General features: G+C 38.3%; 1 protein-coding gene across 1 annotated transcript in view; it reads right to left on the bottom strand.

Annotated features, from left to right (window-relative positions):
- Nucleotides 1-2335: 2335 nt before the first annotated feature.
- The window catches only part of grifin (galectin-related inter-fiber protein), a 36242-nt gene continuing 17801 nt past the window's right edge, over nucleotides 2336-20776 (bottom strand). Inside the window, exons 3-4 of the mRNA XM_039775823.1 lie at nucleotides 5760-5922; nucleotides 2336-2743 (exon numbers count right to left, since the gene is read on the bottom strand). Coding sequence (XP_039631757.1) covers nucleotides 2579-2743; nucleotides 5760-5922 — 328 coding nt within the window. The 3' untranslated portion in view covers nucleotides 2336-2578. The remainder of the gene's footprint in view (nucleotides 2744-5759; nucleotides 5923-20776) is intronic.

Below are 20776 nucleotides of genomic sequence, written 5' to 3'. Positions count from 1 at the left end.
ATATAATGTTTATGGACTATTAACAACTGGTTTGTTATGATGGACACCTCCACTAAAATGTGACAGTAATATGCCCCATACTGTATGTTATTCAACAGATTTGTATTTAATAGGATTTAAATGTAATTTTACCATATGTAGTAAGAGATGATGCATTTAAAACTGAATGTAATATAGGTATGTGTTGTTTGTTCTTAATTTTATCATATGTAATCAGGTTATGCAATGAGTAAAGGTTTACTGTGCCTTATATGCTATACTACTATATGTAATGAGGGTCAGAGAAGTTTACATTTATATATGGTTAAGTAATGAGAGAAGGTGTGATTTGCATGCTATTATCATACACAAAAAGGTTACATTCTAAGTGAAGATATACTATATAGTACATATCACCAATGTAAAAAAGTTATACAATAAAGCAAAAGCTTGTTCTATGCGACTTTACCACATTTAGCATGTTTATGTAAAAAGCTAAGGTATATTTTCTGTTATAATACAATTTACTGTACAAATGTAATTATGTTGTACTAGCTGTGTAAGCCCATGCTGTAAAAAGCCCGGGTTCTTAGAAACCATGGATTCTGGCACTTCAATCACTCAATCGCATCGGTTGTGTATTAGCGGCTAAGCGAGGGTCTTTTTTCGTGTTGCTGACGTGCTCTATCAGCGGCTAAGCGAGTTTCTCTTTTCTCGGTGGTTTCACTTTGGTGACAGAGTAGCTTTCTTTGAGCTTCATGCTGTAGCCTCACACTTCCGGGCCGAACAGACAGACACACATACTTTATATATAACATGTGCCTTATAATAAATATTACCAGATATCATAATAAGGTAATATGTGCTTTTTAATTAATATTTTCATTTGGAATAAGGTTGTCTAATAGAGTAATATAAACTATATTATTTCTCTCTGTAATAAGATTATGCAACAATGGAACATGCTACACATATTGTAATATTGCCATATGTAATATTTTATTTGCTATAGTAGGTTGGCAGTTCTGTACTAAGGTCTAAGTCAATTTCCTATCTGTGAAGCTTTCACACTTTCTTTGTGTCTTCATGGGCTTTTATCTGGGTATACTAGCTCTTCCCTCACCTCCCAAAGACATAAATCCATCCATCCATTATCCGACCCGCTATATTCTAACTACAGGGTCACGGGGGTCTGCCGGAGCCAATCCCGCCCAAAACACAGGGTGCAAGGCAGGAAACAAACCCTGGGCAGGCTGCCAGCCCACCACACAAAGACATAAATTCCAAGGACACTCCTGTTGGGATAACTAGTGATTCCAAATAGTCTGTGGCAACCCAGTCCAGTTCTGATTTCTTCCTTGTGTTGAAGACCATTGGTGACCATAAATTGGATCAAAGGTTTGGCAATGTAATAATGTAGTGTCTTCATCCATCCATTTTCTAACCCGCTGAATCCGAACACAGGGTCATGGGGGTCTGCTGGAGCCAATCCCAGCCAACACAGGGCACAAGGCAGGAACCAATCCTGGGCAGGGTGCCAAGCCACCGCAGGACACACACAAACACCAAGCACACACTATGGCCAATTTAGAATCGCCAATCCAACTAACCTGCATGTCTTTGGATTGTGGGAGGAAACCGGAGCGCCCGGAAGAAACCCATGCAGACACGGGGAGAACATGCAACCTCCACACAGGGAGGACCTGGGAAGTGAACCCAGGTCTCCTAACTGCGAGGCAGCAGCACTACCACTGCGCCACCGTGCCGCCCTGTAGTGTCTTCAATTTAATTTAAAATTAGAGGAGTACAGAATTACCAAAGCTATGTAAGTGTCAGTACCTCAGTCTCAGAGTATGCAAAAACTGGACTTTTTGCAAGTGAAACCTTTGTCCCAATAGAGCACAGACATTCAAGATATAATATGAGGGAATGAGGCAATCAGCTGAAAAAAACGGTCCAGGGCAGTGTCAACACTGAGTTCAATTTCCATCTTTGTTATTCTGACCAGCGAGTGCAGAGCTGATTCAGGTATTATTTTCTACATCTTTGACCAACACCAAGTGATCACCATGAAAGAAACAAAACTGCTCCCTTTTTGCAGGACACTCACCTCAGCTAAAAATAAGAATTGGAAAGAGGGACCCCAGAGCCAGCTAGTAGTCAATAACTGGCACTGCACTGTGTAACTCAATGTACTGTTGTGTCTTATATTTAATCATATACAGTAGCACCTTTTGTGCTGTTAAATCTGTGAAATGTTTTCTAACTGATATGTAAAAACAGTCTGAAGAAAATTATATTATTTAAGTGTAACCAAGAACAAATCAAATATTTTTATTGCACTTTATTTTGAAATATTTTCATCAGCCGTCTCTCAATACATTCAACCTTTTCCACAGCAAAAATGGATTCATGGAAGCTCTTAGCAGGAGTGCTCTCTGTGCAAGTGATTTGACTAACCTCCATTCCACTTCAGTACTCAGGTCTGCTTCAAAAAATCTAACGGCAAAAGTGCAAACACTGATAGACTCCAAAACTGATCAGCAAAGTCTGCTTGACAACTTAACATTAACTCCCATCCATCCCATCTTTGGAAGTCTTAATAGTACGGTTTCTTTGTGATTTCCACAGAGGAGATATTGATGTCGTGTGTCACTTGCACTTTGGTGACTGTTTTCAGATCTTCTAATCGGTGCTTGTACTTCAGAATTTTGGAATCATCAATAAAAACATGGAAGTTTTCATTGTCAGAGTAAATTTCAACCTAAAACACAAAAGACATTTGTAATGCAGCAGAGTATTCTTAAAGTCTAACTGTGTAATGACTATAGTAAGACTGTCCCATAAACTAATCAATGTGTTGTTTTTTGATACTTGCATTTTTCATTTAAATACATATTATCAAATTTGCTCATGACACTACAGAAATAGAAAGATCAGCAACAATGATGATAGTGCATTGAGGAATTGTGGGCAATGGCGGCACTTTTAAACTTTTTAAACTAAGAACAAGTAGACCAATATATACAAAGGTACAGGTTTATTACCAGTGGTGTCTCTACATTAAGTGCATTAAGAACACTGCCCGTATAACACCTGTCAAGCAGATACAACAACAACATTTATTTATATAGCACATTTTCATACAAATGATGTAGCTCAAAGTGCTTTACATGATGAAAAAAAGAGAAAAGAAAAAGACAAAGTAAGAATTAAAATAAGACAACACTAATTAATATAGAATAAGAGTAAGGTACGATGGCCAGGGAGGACAGAAAAAACAAACAAACAAAAAAAAAACTCCAGGCGGCTGGAGAGAAAAAATAAAATCTGCAGGGGTTCCATACCATGAGACCACCCAGCCCCCTCTGGGCATTCTACCTAACATAAATAAAAACAGTCCTCTTTGTATTTAGGGTTCTCATGGAAGGACTTGATGATGATGGTCATGTAGACATGTAGATGACACTGTAGTGAAAAAATGAAATAAGTAGCAAACTTGTCTCAATAATGTATTATTAAAATGTTTCTGGCAAACTCAACTCAGTTGTTATAATAATGTAATGTAAAAATTCTTGTAATAATGTAAAAATACAAGGGGTGTTACTGGAAAAAGAACAAATTACAAATCGCAAAATAATAACTTGTTTATGCCATCCTGGGCCTTCCTGAGATGACCCTGCCTAACTAATGGAGTGGCTGGTCCACCTCCCACTACAGTACTACACTGAGCCCTTCTATTTAACACCTTCTCTACCTCTTTCCTTGTCAAGCTCTTTTTAGTACCTCTCTTCTTCCAGGACTATTTTTATTTAATTTCTTTTCTTATTATCACCTATGAATATTTTGTATGTATTGGTAGCAATCAGAATATTATACAGTATCAATTGGTTATTACATGTAATATTGATTTGTTCTTCTTTATTTATTATTTTTATTTCAATAAATGTAAGAGGTTTCTTGCAGAAATGGAAAGGATGTTGGTCAAGGTAAGCAATTTTTAGTTTAAGTAACACTGGAGTATGCACACCACACAGCCTGCCACACTACCACTAATAGTAACATTCACAGATTATCTCTTTGTGTTACTATGCAGTGTGCATGGGTATATAAAGTAAAAACAATGTACAGTACATTAGGCACTACTTTAAATTACAAAATAGTATTTTATATGAATTGCCTGTTTAAAATAAGAAATATAAGAAATATTAATTACAGAAAAGTTTAATTATTAGATAACTAGCTATAGTTTAAAGACACAGATAGATAGATAGATAGATAGATAGATAGATAGATAGATAGATAGATAGATAGATAGATAGATAGATAGATACTTTACAAAGGGCTCCCCATTGTGCCAGTGTGTTTCTCTATCTTAAAAATAAAAGTAGCCAGCCTGGAATTTTCCCTGCCTTTTTCAATTCCAGAAATGTGATGTCCTTTGGGCATTCCTTGACCAGCTTAGCACATTCAGTCTACATCTCTATGCAGTACTACCTGGATTACCTGTCTAAGACGGGCTGAAATCTTACTAATCAATGAAGACCTAATGTTAGCAGTACACCATGCAATGCATATGTCTCTATTATATGCCATTTGGAATGTGATTATAAAAGGAGGGTTAGCGTTTGTGATGTGCCATCTGTTGGAATGACAAATGAATTGCATTTTATTACTAAAAATGTTTGAGATCCACCATTTTTTAGAATGACAGAGACGCAGCAACCAGAAGGACACACAAACAGACAGGTGGATAGAATACACAGTACATGGTATGGGAAGGCAGTGTGGCCTCCTTGTGGCAAAGGTTTTGAACTGTTATAACTTATGTTTCTACTTACTTTCTGTCTGACACATATATATTCTATTTGTCTTCATAAATAAGCAGTTAGAGTAGAATATTAGATTATTTCTCTCCATCATGCAGCTACTATTTTAAAGTAGTTTGCTTTCCAGGTCAAAGCAGCTTTGCAACAATTAAAACAAGCTTAGAGTGAAGTTCTGCACTTAGATTTAAGTGCCAAACAATTATTTCACAATTTATCACTATCTGTGTCACCTAGAATATAAACTATATATTTATATGAACAGGTGTGTGCTTTCCATATTTTAATGCCAAAATATTAAGTATAAAGTATGTTATTAATGTTGTCTGTGGTAACCAAGCAATGAAACTGTTTTAAATAATATTTTAAAGGTACCTTTTCCTTGACACGGCATATAATTAGTGAAAACATTATATGTTTACTTGCTGTGTGTGTGTGTGTGTGAGTACACCAGGGCTTCATCTGGCGTTGGTTTCTGCCTTGCACCTGATGATCCCTTACTCTGATAAACCTGAGCTGGAGTGAACACACTAGAAAATTAATAGTTGGATTTAAGCCACTTGAAAGTCTGTAAAAGATTTTCATTTTCATGAATTTTGAAAATGCTCTTAAACACACAGAGGTCTTGTGTGAGATGGATTTTCCAGTTTGCTGATTACCTGCCCTTTATGGAGCTTTTCCTTCTGTGGTGGAATTACTTCAGGGGCTGATTTAGATTTGCTTATGCTTTTTTTTTCTTTTTTGCAGAGAAGTGCAGTCTTCAGGACTGAAGGATTTTTGTGGTTTCAAAATAAATACATTTTTAAAAGTATTGTGGGCTGACGCTATAAAAGAACGACAACCTAGAAATAATCCAAATCTAATTTGCAACTGAGTAAAACAGAATCTTTTCATCAGTGCCTATATGAAAATACACACTTGCTTTCAAACAAGGAATTCTCTACTTATCTGTACCTGAAATGGCTCTTCAGCTCCAAAGGGGAAATTATTGGAGCGTTCTTCTTGACCCCAGCGATTTGACACATATGAATTGCAGACAATGTCTGATTCCGAGAAACGAGGGTTAAAATGAAATGCGATGCGGTCATCTCGGTCACACATCAAATTAATTTCAAACCTGAAAAGCAAGCAGGCATCAGACACAGATATATTTGATTATAGATTTGACATTCACAAAAGTATAAATGTCAACTAAATATTTCATTACTTCCTCATTTTCTTGTTATTTCATATGGAGGGATGTGTGAGGTCTGAGGTTAGAAAACAGGTCACAACCTTTTATCTTATGTTACACGTAAGCAGAGGGGCTACACAGAGGCAGAGTAGTAGCACTGCTGTCTCGCAGTAAGGACACCAGGATTGTCCCAGCATAAAGTTTGGATATTCTCCCGCGCATGTGTAGGTTTCATCTGGGTGCCACTGATCAAGTCACACTAGTTAGGTGAATGGGTGAAGTTACATTGGCCCAAATGTTTGTTTGGTGTGTGGGTGTGATAGACTGGTGCCCTCTCCAGTCTTGTATCCTATGCAAGACTCCAGACTCCAGCACCCCTCTTGACCCTGGTTTGGATTAAACGGGAAAATTGCATGTAAGCAGTTTAAGAGTTTAGTCTGTTGGGAAAGGATGTGGAGAAAACAATCTATGACATTATTCCTCCTTCTGCTTTGAAATTATCATATTGTTCAAAAATAACCACCTCATTTCGTTATATGTTTTTGTATGTTTATAGGAGGAATTGTAATGAACAGTGTAGTAAATAATGCTTGACACAAGTGAATGCAATCTAAGTGAAGAATGCTGTTCTCAGGACTTTACTTGGTCAAAGACTGCATTTTTAACATATAAAGTATGACATCTCATGTTGTTAGGATCTATTTTGTACTTTGGTACAACAGGCCTATCCCAGGAGCACTTACTTTATTGCCACCAATCTTTAGGATGTGAGGAGGGACTAGAGTCACCAGAAAAAAGCATGTGGACATAAGAGGTCAACGCAGACAATGACTGGAGAGGGTCATGCAGTAATCATGTACGACAAAGACATGAGCCATCTGATCATCACGCCACCCCGTATGTGAAACATATCCATCCTGAAATGCAGAATTGATTATACTATATGTGATTTCCAAAACCATACAGACTATGGAAGAATATCTGACTCTTTAAAAGTAACCACATAAACATAAGGGGGAAATGCTAAGTTGTCAGAGAGAACACAGGCAAATACTTTTAAAGCCCTTTACTCCATCCATCCATCCATCCATTAGCCAACCCGCTATATCCTAACTACAGGGTCACAGGGGGCTGCTGGAACCAATCCCAGCCAACACAGGGCACAAGGCAGGAAACAAATCCTGGGCTGGGCACCAACCAGCCCTTTACTCAATAAATAATTTTCTTAAAGATGGCTGAAAAGTACAAAATATGACAAATGTAATGAAAACACATCTTTGAATAAACTAAAATGATATTCAGGAAAGCACAGTGGATAATTATCTTATTATTTTTTATCTAAAAATTTTCCTTTTTTATATTTTAAAGTTTTTGTTAAATCCAGGTGTTTGTTATTTTTTGTTATTTATTTTCATTTTCACATTTTGTCATCATAATTTAAGTTTATGCTCCTTGCTTTTTATATATTGAGCCAAGGGGACAGGGCCCCCTGATACTGAGCTCTAGTTATGACTAGTGAAGTCTCAGCTTTTTGCTGACGAATTAACTCTTTGCTTGCGTTTTTGGTTCCATTTGTTTGGATTCACCTCATTTAAGTTCTTATTTGGTTTATTTGAGATTTTATTTCAGATTTGAAATATTGCTCTTGTTTTTTTTTTAGTTTGCTTGATTCAACAGATTTGGATTTGTTCGTTTTGGAATTATTTTCCTTCCACATCATTAAATTATTTTTTGAGGTATTTTTTGAATTTTTTAACTTTGTCCTATGCTGAAATTTTTGGTTTGTTTTGGAATATTTTCTATATTAAATCATTTATCTCAATAAAGAATTCACCTCTTTTTTCGGGGGCCAGAGGTATTTATAAGCTCCCCTTTCCCTTATTTGAGATTTGCACAAATCTTTTTTTTTTTTGCGACTGTGCAGGGCACAGACCTGCTTCTGAAAATTCAGGGCCAGACTTACTTAATTTTTTTGAAGCTTACTTGTGTTTTCAGGTCTGTTTTTGAAATCAAGGTCTGTTTTTGAGTTTGAGCTGCTACAAGGGATCAGTATACTAGGACTAATTTCTACACCGCAATGTTGTTGGAGTTTGAATGTTTTCACTGTAGCTGTGTGAGTTTTTCTTCGTTATCATCAAACAACACAGGTTAGGTGTATTGGTGACTCCAAAGTGGTTCTGTGTGAGAGTGGTGATGTGTGTAAGTGAGCCCTGCAATGAACTGGCATTTTAAACAGGTTGTTTCCTGCCTAGTGCTGCCAGGCAAGGCTGTGCACCCTGAATTGGATTAGAAGGTTTGGAGAATGTTCTGCTATAATAATAGAAATTGTAACACTTTTTTTAGATTTCAATAAGGATTCAAAGGAGACAGTTATGGTGTGAAATACCACAGAGCCAGAAATAGCCGTTCGTGAAAGTATGAAGGGGGTCTCTTTTTAAAGTCAGTTTTTTATTTTTTTGTAAATGTAAATGTCAAAATGTAATGATTATGCAAATTGATTACATTTTGCCAGAAATGTAATTGTATGCAACATTTCAGTTTCACTATGTGTATGTTGTCTATTGACCCAATAATAGTGACAGCTCTGTCATAAACCCCCACACACTTTTGAAGAGATTTTTTAGCTGAATAAGTTACTCACTTTTGGACTTAAAAATCATAATCAACACAATCGTAGTTGGTTCAAAAGTAATCCTTAAAAAATTGGAATATGTCTACCAACTGTGTTAAGTCCTCAGAGGGGCAAGCTGATGCTAGTGTGAGGACTCTCAGCACTTATTTACTCTTATATAATATGGAAGACATCACCGAGGAAGGAGTGCAGCTCACCACAGTGGAAATGAACTAATTCTGTGATATCTTAAAGCAAGTGGCTACACCAGGTGGGTCATTTTAATGGCGATGATCACTTATGCAATCAATTATTTCATATTTTATGTTTGCATGAGGATTAATTTAGACCACTTTGCAGAAATCGTTTTTCATTTTTACATTGAAGTGTCTTTTTCGATTGGTTAGCATCAAAAAGCCAAATTAAATCCATTGTGGTTCTGTGTTGCCTAACAGTAAAACATGAAAACATTCGAGGGGGTGAATACTTTATAAATACTGTATAATGCTTATAGAGGGTCCCAGTATGAGTCTTAGATAAGATGGTTGATATATGCTTCCTTTACAAGATATTTACTAATTGGCTCCTTAATATGTTGAGGCACTTGAGCATTTTCACAAAATAAATAAATTCTCAAACTCTATTAAGGGTACAGGAAAGGTGATTCTAATCATAGTATTGAAAATACAAACTAAAACCAATCCCATAAACCCACAGGATTAATATGAGAGTTTTTCTTAAGATGACAGTGAAAAGGTCAAATTTGAAATATCTGTGTTTGTGACGACATGAAACATGTAAGCGATGCTTTCATTTCTGCTTTAGATGGCAGTGGAAGGGGCACTAAAGAAAAGGATACAGGTTAACAAAATATCTTTTTCTTCATTTAATCTGATCTTTTAAAATAATCTTTCAAATATGGAAACAGCTTTACGTGCTGAAAGTAAATACTTTTCAAATGCTTAAGGAAACCGTACACAGGATTTTCAATGGGGTTATTAATATTTATTTGAAGCTGGCATTTCCACAGAGAAAGCTCCTCAAGAAGTGGTGTTTGATGTATGCATTAGTGCATATTGAATGCTCTCCGGGCTTGTGACCTTAACCTTTTCCTGTAATTGTATGGCTTACTATTGAATATCATATTTTAAAATAATGGGGCTTCTGCAAAATGTGTTTCTGAATTTGCAGTACAGATTTGCTGTTGGAACAACTACTTTTAAATTGTGAATATAAGTTAGAATTCTTGTCAGTTTCATTTAGCTCTAAGCTTGAATATCCAAAAATTAAATAAGATTCTGACAGTTTTAGTCACCTTGGATCTGTCTGACATAAATGTGCTGGTTTTTGAGTTTACTTTGTCATCAAATAATTAGCAGAGCTTTTTCATGGCCTGTATTAAGAGGTTATCATCTCAAGATGATGGAAGTACTGTACTCATCCTAGAGTAGGAAAAATTTCTGCCTTACACCAGGATGGGAAACAGGCAGATTTGCTGTTTATGGACAATTGTCCCATTATTTACCATCCCAGAGGATGAAACATAGTAATGGGCCTGGGGGATCAAGCAACATTTTTCAAACACTTAGGTTATAGCAGAGATTCTATGAAAAAAGCTGACTACTGGAAACTTGCAGATGAACCTCAAGAAGGGTGTCAGGGCTGTGTCTAATCATTGGAAATGATTCTAGAAAAAATCCCAACTATGAACCAGGTTATATTAAAAATAGAAAAAATTCTAACCCTAACTCTAACCTTATAACCTTGCCAAAGCTAAGTGGGTTTAGAATTTAGAAAAAGATGTTGAAAGCTTTCTGGCAACGTGGTAGCGAGTAAAGTAAGCAGCAAAATTGCAAAAAAATGTAGTCTAAATGGGCTAGGGTCAAAATGAGAAAAACAACAAGTGGCTAATTATCAAGTCTCAAAATGCAAACCAGAAATGAAGGTCAAATAAAAATGCTGCTATAAGGAAATGGCAGCAGATGAGTGTTATTATACTAGACCAAATGGACTACCCATATATAAAATAAAAAACATAAGATCAATATTTATTACTTAGATTTCAATTCATTTTAGATGCAGCACATGTAGTATCTTCATAGTGTCTAAGTGTTAAAACTGAAAATTAGAGAGAACAGTTATTTGAAGAGAAAGAACTTCTTTAATGACACAGATCATAATAAAAGTAAATTTGCTTTTAACAAATCTTAAAATCTTAACATGAAGGAGGGGAGGCCAGCATCAGGGAAACAGTAGAAACATGGAAGCAGATAGGAAAGCAGGTTAGTCTCTCTCTTCCAGTTCAGGTGCCTCATGTATAAACGGTGTGTACTCACAAAAATGTTATGTACTCCCGTTTCCACACTCAAATCACGATGTATAAAACCTAAACTTGGTGTAAAGCCACACACATTTTCATGCTAACTCAAACCCTGGCGTACGCAAGTTCTCTGCTCAGTTTTGCAAACTGGCGGCACCCAGCGTCAAAGCAGTGCTTTTGTTCCAGTGTGGTTTCCCTTTCTTTTTTAGATCCACATCCCTGACACTGCTTTATCATATTCACTGAAATTAACCACATATTCTTTATTAGTTTAAGGCATCTGATTGTAATTAACCTGTAACAATATAATGGTCCACAGAATAGCCAAACTATTCCAAATACCATAGCTGCTTTAGCATCGTTACTCTCACTTCACTTTCTTCTTCTTCTTCTTTCAGTTTCTCCCGTTAGGGGTTGCCACAGTGCATCATCATTTTTCATATTACTCTCACTGCACCACTCGGAGTATTTATATCACTGTATCTAAGTGTGAATCACAGCTCTACAGCAGCTGATCAGAAAGAGAATTATCGGTATACAGCATCAAGCGCACGCTGCCTCAGCCATGCTGCGTATTTGAACTGCTCTCATACAGCAAACACTTCAGAGCCTTTCCTGTACGGACCTCATGGTTCAGAAAGAGTTTCATCCCAAGAACTATAAACGCAATCAATCAGTCCATCAAGTGCTCCTTGTAGAACTGTTTGTACTTATAAATCCAATCACCTCAATGTAAACTTGCAATACAGTTATACAGTGATCCCTTGCTGTATCGCGCTTTGACTTTCGCGGTTTTGCTCTATCGCGGATTTTATATGTAAGCATATGTAAATGTATATTGCGGATTTTTTGCTGATTCTGCGGACAATGGGTCTTTTAATTTATGGTACATGCTTCCTCAGTTTGTTTGCCCAGTTGATTTCATACAAGGGACGCTATTGGCGGATGGCTTAAAAGCTACCCAATCAGAGCACGTATTACATATTAACTAAAACTCCTCAATGCTATAAGATATGCCTCCTGCGCTTTGCTCGATTGTTTGCTTGTCTCTGCCTCTATCTCACCCTCTCTGACATTCTCTGCGCCTGACGGAGAGGGTGTGTGCTTAGGTGTTGTTTGCACAGAAGCTTTTTGCCTAGTGGATACAGACGCTCCTCTAAGAAATGCCGCTTTATTGGAGGTGCGTCCAAAAGCACACATTGATTTTTTGATTGTTTGCTTTAATCTCGCGCTCTCTCTCTCTGACGTTCTCTGCGCTTGACGGAGGAGATGTGGGCAGAGGGGCTTTTTGCACAGAGGCTGTTTGCTTAGAAGATAGGGACGCTCCTGTAAAAAATGCTGAAAGGCTACCTTCGCATTGATCCCTTCATTGCCGCTGCTTTATCGCGGTGCTTGCATACTTAAAAGCGCAACAGCCCTATTGATTTTTCATTGTTTACTTTACTCTCTCTCTGATATTCTCCGCTCCTTACGCGCACTTTGAAGAGGAAGATATGTTTGCATTCTTTTAATTGTGAGAAAGAACTGTCATCTCTGTCTTGTCATGGAGCACAACCCCTGGAACGCAACCCCCGTGATCGAGGAGGGATTACTGTAATATTGCACAACCTGAGCCACTTTATTAAGCGTGTATTTATATATGATGACGATATCATTTTTAAGATGAAATGCAGCAAAATAGGTTTATTATATTACACAGATAAAACTTCAACTTCCTTTAAATAATCTATATTGTTAATAATTAAACATGTGTGGACACGGTGCCGCAGTGCTAGCTAGTTCAGGGATTGTTCCTGCCTCGCACTGCATTCTTGCTGGGGCTGGCATGACACTGGAAGGATAGATGGATAAAATAATTAAACACGTACTACAAAGATATTTTTTAATATTCCTTAAAAGCTTTGAAGAATCAGCTTTCTAAGCTTACAGATGGTTTAACATTTATTACAGAGCTGATTTTGTGGTGATTGGGTATTTAGAGAAAGAAAAGCAAGGACAGGAATTGGGTGTTAGTACGTTTGAAAGAGACAGTACTGCTGCGGTAAATTATTTTATCAAAGGTCGTGCACGGCGCAACAAGCATCTTGCGGGAAGCAGGAAAAATCACTGCGCCACCATGTTCCCATGTTTAATACATGCTTTAATTCCTATCATCATGAAAATGATATCAAGTATACGACTCAGTATTTAAATTATTCAGAGAGCTGTAATATCATGAATGTAATGGATTCTGTGTCCTGTCAGAGGAAGAGAAAGCCCGTTTAAGAAGCACGTAGTGATTCACCACATAGAGCACATACAGTGGTGCTTGAAAGTTTGTGAACCCTTCAGAATCTTCAATATTTCTGCATAAATATGACCTAAAACATCATCAGGTTTTCACTCAAGTCCTAAAAGTAGATAAAGAGAAACCAGTTAAACAAATGAGACAAAAATATTATACTGGGTCATTTATTTATTAAGGAAAATTATCGAATATTACATATTCGTGAGTGGCAAAAGTATGTGAACATTTGCTTTCAGTATCTGGTGTGACCCCCCTTTGCAGCAATAACTGCAACTAAACGTTTCCGGTAACTTTTGATAATTCCTGCACACCGGCTTGGAGGAATTTGAGCCCATCCCTCCATACAGAACAGCTTCAACTCTGAGATGGGTTTCCTCGCACGAACTGCTCGCTTCAGGTCCTTCCACAACTTTTCGATTGGATTAAGGTCAGGACTTTGACTTGACCATTCCAAAACATTAACTTTATTCTTCTTTAACCATTCTTTGGTAGAACGACTTGTGTGCTTAGGGTCGTTGTCTTGTTGCATGACCCACCTTCTCTTGAGATTCAGTTCATGGACAGATGTCCTGACATTTTCCTTTAGAATTCTCTGATAGAATTCAGAATTCATTGTTCCATCAATAAAGGCAAGCTGTCCTGGACCAGATGCAGCAAAACAGGCCCAAACCATGATACTACCACCACCATGTTTCACAGATGGGATAAGGTTCTTATGCTGGAATGCAGTGTTTTCCTTTCTCCAAACATAACGCTTTTCATTTAAACCAAAAAATTCTATTTTGGTCTCATCTGTCCACAAAACATTCTTCCAATAGCCTTCTGGTTTGTCTACATGATCTTTAGCAAAGTGCAGATGAGCAGCAATGTTTTTTTGGAGAGCAGTGGCTTTCTCCTTGCACCCCTGCCATGCACACCATTGTTGTTCAGTGTCCTCCTGATGGTGGACTCAAGAACATGAACATTAGCTAATGTGAGAGAGGCCTTCAGTTGCTTAGAAGTTACCCTGGGTTCCTTTGTGACCTCGCCGACTATTACACACCTTGCTCTTGGAGTGATCTTTGTTGGTCGACCACTCCTGGGAAGGGTAACAATGGTCTTAAATTTCCTCCATTTGTACACAATCTGTCTGACTGAGGATTGGTGGAGTTCAAACTCTTTAGAGATGGTTTTGTAACCTTTTCCAGCCTGATGAACATTAACAACTCTTTTTCTGAGGTCCTCAGAAACCTCCTTTGTTCGTGCCATGATACACTTCCACAAACATGTGTTGTGAAGAGCAGACTTTGATAGATCCCTGTTTTTTAAATAACACAGGGTGCCCACTCACACCTGATTGTCATCCCATTGATTGAAAGCACCGGACTCTAATTTCACCTTCAAACTAACTGCTAATCCTAGAGGTTCACATACTTTTGCCACTCACAAATATGTAATATTCGATCATTTTCCTCAATAAATAAATGACCAAGTATAATATTTTTGTCTCATTTGTTTAACTGGTTTCTCTTTGTCTACTTTCAGGACTTGAGTGAAAATCTGATGATGTTTTAGGTCATATTTATGCAGAAATATAGAAAACTAGCCAACCTGTGGCGTACCATATGCCGCATAATCAGGCCAGTTTTTTAATAATTTTTAAGCACTGGGAGAAAATTAACATTTGAAAAATCGGTAATGTAATAAATCAGCAAGAAAAGCAACATTGTAATAATGCACGGAACGAACCAACACACAATCGTTCGTGACTGAAAACTGGCGGACCGCAATCGGAAGAATGATCAATTGTCCAGGGCGGAGGTCATGGTGATGTGCTTTCGCAGTGACAGCATCCATAAGTCCCCTGTATTGCTCTACACGCAAATCTTGTTGATGTGAGTGAAGGTAATGTAGACGCGTGCCTTCTGTTCTGACATATGCGTCAATGATGTATTGCTGGAAGAGTTTGCCACTGGAATGTAAGACACTAAATGAAGATCTCATGGCAAGCCTGAAAGCATAAAATTGGAGCTGTGTGACTCGCGTTCTTTTCTTCTTTTCGCGCTTCGCTTTTCCTCAACATGGGTTAATTGTATGTGCCAGCCTGGATCTCCTTAAGGGAATAGCAGTGGATAAACCATGGGGTCACAGTTCATATTGAGAACAGAGATACGCTTGCAAGCATCTCCCCTTGGATATATGCAAATGTCGCGTTGTGCAGGAGGTTCCCCGTCTTCACCTACAAAGATTGCAGCAACATCAGTTTGACAGGACGGGGCGTTATACCTTCTCATACCCAGACCTGGATTTTTCATGAACACCATTCGTACAGCAGTAACAGGGTTACCGTGAGTGATAATGTCATGCATTTGCATGTAAGACTTTGTGAAGGGATTAACCTGTTGTATCATGTTGTCTAGTTGAAGCAACAAAATGTCACTGCAAGCGCTATTACATTCCTTTTGCAAACATTGACTGGTAGCCTCAGCAGAATTGAAGATATATAGCTGACCGTATTGTGGTGACGTGTCAGGATTGTTATATAAAGGAGAGACCTGGTGATAAATTTGACCGTGGATTCTGAAAGCATACGGTCCTTGTCCAGATGGTTGAGCGATGTGTGTGCCCATTGATGCAAAAGCTAAAGCAGAGTTGTAATCCCTGATATGATCACAGCAATTTCGGGACAGCGGGTTCTTGCCAGTCAAGAGGTCTTCTAATAAAAGAGGGGGCTTGGTCAGCGGTGGCAAAGACACCTTGCCGGCATGACAACACCTAGTGTAATGTCCGGATTTGTTGACCTCTGCTGGCCAATGAAGAGCATTGCAAGAAGCGCATAGTGCGGTAGGCAGGCCAATGTTGTTCTTGGATGTGAATGGCGGTATCTTCTTGAAAAGCTACAGAAAAGTGAATGCGATGTTTGTGCATGAACGATTTAGTGGTGTGTTGACAATGAAGGGAATTGGAATGAGTTGTGTCGAAGCATTGCTGGCAATGTTCACTGCGTGCGTGCGTGAAAGTGTTTGTCGCAAATTTTGCATACAAAGCTTTGTGTTGAATGGATCTGCATATGGTTGTGGAGATCCATCTCACCTGTGAAGTCCTCGTTACAAAATGTGCAATTGAAGGTGAGAGTGGTATGAGTTCGTAAGTGTTTTTTGAGAGCGCGAGTTGTCTCGAAGCATTGTTGGCAATGTTCACATTGCATCATTCGGTTAGTGTTGTGTTTTTTCAAATGTGCGTTCAGATATTTGTGCACTCTGAAGCTTTTGGAACAAAAGGTGCATTGAAAGTCCTGTGTGGAATGCGTGTGTTCAGAGGAGGGTGTCTGCAAATGTTTTTCAGGAAGAGGATAGTGGGCAGGTGACCTCACATTAGTGTGGCAAGCAAATGGGTGTGCACCATGTGTGTACATACCGACAGTCAAAAGATGTCACCCGAAGGGTATCAAGTTGTATCTGAGAGACATGAGAACCTCGTAATGCCCATGATCCAAAGGACCGCTAAAGAGCAGGATATGAAGAGACGCTGGGCTGGATTGTAAACTCGAGGAGAGGCATGAGGACGTTCTTGGAAGTAAATGCTGATATTAGCTGGAAGGATTTGGGACATTGCCACAATTTCTGCCTCGCCACCATAGACTCCGGATGTATTCATGTAATCAGCGTATTGTTGAGCAGACTGTATAACAATGCCTCTGTGACTAAGAACATCGGACACCACGTCACTGAAATTATCCCAATGTTGGCAAACAAAGCTAACAGCCATGTTACGAAGTTTGAGAGCAACAGTTTCGTCAATGACATTTCTCCAAAAAACCCGACTGACAGAAACAAACAGTTACCTGAAGCAGGAAGTTCTATAACATTGAAAGAAGTGTTGTTTCCATGAAATACATTTGAAGAGGTAGCCATGGAGGGAAAAAGAATAGTCAATGTGGCTCACAGCTGGGTTTGGACAGCAGCATAGACCAAAGTGAGTGAGTATGTGTTTGATGAGCTGATTGATTTGGCGGGTAGTGATCTGAGGTGAATTCCTGAGCACGTGGGAGGAGGGGTAGAGGTTCTGGGTGGGGCTTCGTTGTTTCTTTCGCATGGTTTTTCATGGTGGACGCGGTCGGGTGTCGAAACCGAAAAGAATAACTTAGACGTGCATGTGGACTCCTAGCACAGACAAAAGGGGCTAACTGGGTGGTCTGTGAGTTTTTGCGTCTGGGCACATGGGCAGGCAGTGTGAATGCCTAGAGAGCGAGGGTAGACGCAGACCGGTGAAAAAGAAGTGTTGGTGAGCAGGGAAATGTCTTCTGTATTTCTGTCGCGGATGCGAATTGCTGTATGTAGCGTGTAAAACAGTTTACTATGGTGCACGCAGTCGTGCGCTGTAACCGAAAACTCGGATTTTAAAGACTGCTTACTTCATTGTGTTTTAACCTCAGTTATAAAGGATTGTTTTAAAGATCCCATGGGATACCACTCGCAAACCGTTTTACATGCTGCATATGGCGATTTACCTCCGCGAGAAACATGCATCTATGAACAGTCAATGTGCAGGTGCATGTGGCCTGTATGACAGACGAATATAAATGACGCCGTTTCTTCTGTGTCGTCGCGTCCGAGTTGGTGGGCGTGGCTCTGCGAGTCTTACTTGTCGGCGGCTCAGTGAATCCACGCCTATTCCGGCGTGCTTTCCATGGTTGTCTTGCCTTAGTGAATTATATATATAGATTCTAAAGGGTTCACAAATTTCAAGCACCACTGTAGAAGAACACATACAAAACAAAGCATTTAACGTCCTACTTTAGTTATGATGGGATTTGAGAAACTAGTAAATTAAATGATTTTAAGATGAAGTTTATGATGTTCTACTTTAATGACAGAATAAACTACGTGATTAAAGTGGAAATTTTGAGATTAAAGTTTACATTTTGAGCTTTTTTCCCACTCTGTCCTTATTTTTTTTATTTTTTCTTTACCGTAATAAGCTTTCATATGACACTCAGACGGTGGGCTACAACTTGCATTTTCATGGCGACTTTGATATGTGACAACTTCTTTTATATTTTGGGCACTGTGCGACTTTCTGAACTTGTCACTCGATCAACTTCATTTTGTTGTTTATATCACTGTTTAAACCAACAAAGAGTACGTTTTTCTTTGCCTCCACTTGGTATTTGCTGAAATTCTTCTATTTTCCCCCGTGCTTTTGCCTTTGCATTTTCACAGAACGCTGAGCTTAAGGGGTATTTATTTTGATTTACATATTCAAAGTGGCATAATTCTGGGAGGAGTTTGGGGAGTGGCAGCAGGCGCGTGCACGTGCGTTACTTTCATGCTGACAGGGATTTATGTAGCGGAAGAACGTGGAAGTTGACGAATGCACAGATTTATGCATCTGGATTTTTTTGTGTGTACGAACATTTTCGCTTTTGTGTGTACACCATGTTTTAGTGTGAATTCAACGCACGGCTTTATGCATGAGGCCCCAGGGCATAAAAGCATTTATAATATTGTAGGTGCTTTTGATGAACTCATCTATTTTACACTTATTTGAATAAATAAATGCCATAAGATCAAACAACTATTGGGATTCAAATTTTCTTTTTTTAGCATTTTATTGAATTTATTAAAAGCAAGTAACATTCCATACAAGCAAGTCAAATTTTGCAAAACTACGTTCAAGTCACATCAATCCCCACTTATGAGAAAGAGAGCTAGGTGAGCAGAGTAAAACTTTAATAGTAGGAAAAAAATTAAATAAATAAACAAATAAATAAAAAAAAAATAAAATAAGATAAAAAAGGGAAGAGAATCTGATTCCTCAAATTAAATGCTTATTCTAAAATGTTATTGATTAAATTCTGACAGGTTTAAAAAAGTTTTGCACAGATCCTCTGAGTGAGAATTTTACTTTTTCAATTTCAAATTTTATATAACATCAGTTACTCACTGACTTAAAAGAGGTAAGATAGGATTTGTCCAGTTGAGCAAGATAAGTGTACATGCCAATAGTGAAATAAAGGCAATTACAGTTTGTTTCTCCTTCTCCACTTTAAGACCATCTGGAAGTACACCAAACACAGTTGTTAGTGGATTTGGAAGGCATTTAAAGATTTTGATCCAGAATTATGTTAATTTGGTGCACGCCCAAAACATGTGGCCCAATGAGGCTGGAACTTGATTGCAATATCACAGGTTGGATCTTGCCCTGGAAACATTTTGGATAATTTTAAACAAGACAGACGTGCTCGATAGATGATTTTAAGTTGAATAATTGTATGTTTGTGCTACAGTGAATCTGTGCATTGCCATCTATCACTCCTTTTCTCACTATACCCTGGGATCTTTGAAAGGGAGGGGCATTTAAATGTTTTTATATACTGTATTACGAAAATGCTGCCTGAGTCCTCAAGACTGATCAATATTAAGTAGAAGTAGGTGGGAGGTGAGGAAAATTGGGCAGGTTTTGTTTAGCAAAGTTTCTAATTTGAAGGTAGTGAAAGCAATGTGTTACAGGAAAGTTAAATTTGAAATGTAATTGTTTGTAGGATGTGAAGACATTATCTATGCACAAATCTCTAAGTGATTTACTCCCAAATGTTTTCCAAATAGTAAAAACAAATGCATACATTTGAGAGAGTGGAAAAAGGTGGTTATCATGCAGAGGTGCCACAGATAAAAGCTTCTCTATCTTGTAGTACTTCCTACATTGGTTCCATATTCTGAGTGAATGAAGCACAATTGTGTTGTTAGTGTATTGGTGATAACTTGTATTTACTGGGGTACAAAGCAAGGAATATAAAGAAGTACTCCAGGATTTTATTTCTATTGCGGACCAAGCCTGTGTCTGTTCATCTATTTGTATCAATGTCCAGGTTTGTATAGCTTGCATATTTGCCCAGTAATTAAATTGAAAGTTAGGTAGAGCCATGCCACCTTCTACTTTAGGTCTTTGTAGGGTTGCCCTTTGGATATGTGGATGTTTTGAATTCCAATAAATGAGGTTATGATTGAATCTAACTTCTTAAAAAATGATTTATTGATGTATATTGGAATGCTTTGAAATAGAAAAAGAAGCTTAGGAAGAATATTCATCTTGGTAGTGTTAATTCTTCCAGCTAAAGTAAGATAAAGGGTAGACCATCTATGCAAGTTTTGCCTAAGTTTTTCCATACAGAAATTCTGTTGATAAAGAGCTTTATGTGTACTTGTTATGTTTTCCTCTAGGTATTTAAACTGCTCTGTGATGATAAAAGGGAAGGTATCTAATCTAGTATTGTGTGCAAGAGAGTTCACTGGAACACACACTTTTATTCAAATTAATTCTGAGACCAGAAATCTTTTGAAATTCTGTTAGTGCTGTTAGGACTCCAGGCACAGTATTTTGTGGAACTGATATTGTGATATGTGGCTGGCTTGTCACCCCGGCCAATACCCCCAGGCCACCAGATGGAGCCCTCCCTGCAGTATGGAGGTGCCCCGAAGACCAGCAGGGAGTCATGGACTTTGTAGTTTTTATCCTCAGCCCTGCTGGGTACCACAGGGGCCGCAAGAGGGAGCTGCAGGGAGGACCGAAGACTTTTTTGTGCCCTATAACCCGGTGT

The sequence above is a fragment of the Polypterus senegalus genome, chromosome 13 (genome assembly GCF_016835505.1).
Source record: "Polypterus senegalus isolate Bchr_013 chromosome 13, ASM1683550v1, whole genome shotgun sequence".
NCBI classification, from domain to species: Eukaryota; Metazoa; Chordata; class Cladistia; order Polypteriformes; family Polypteridae; genus Polypterus; species Polypterus senegalus.
Note: the sequence above shows the minus strand (reverse complement) of the source record. Positions and strands in the feature narration are given on the sequence as shown.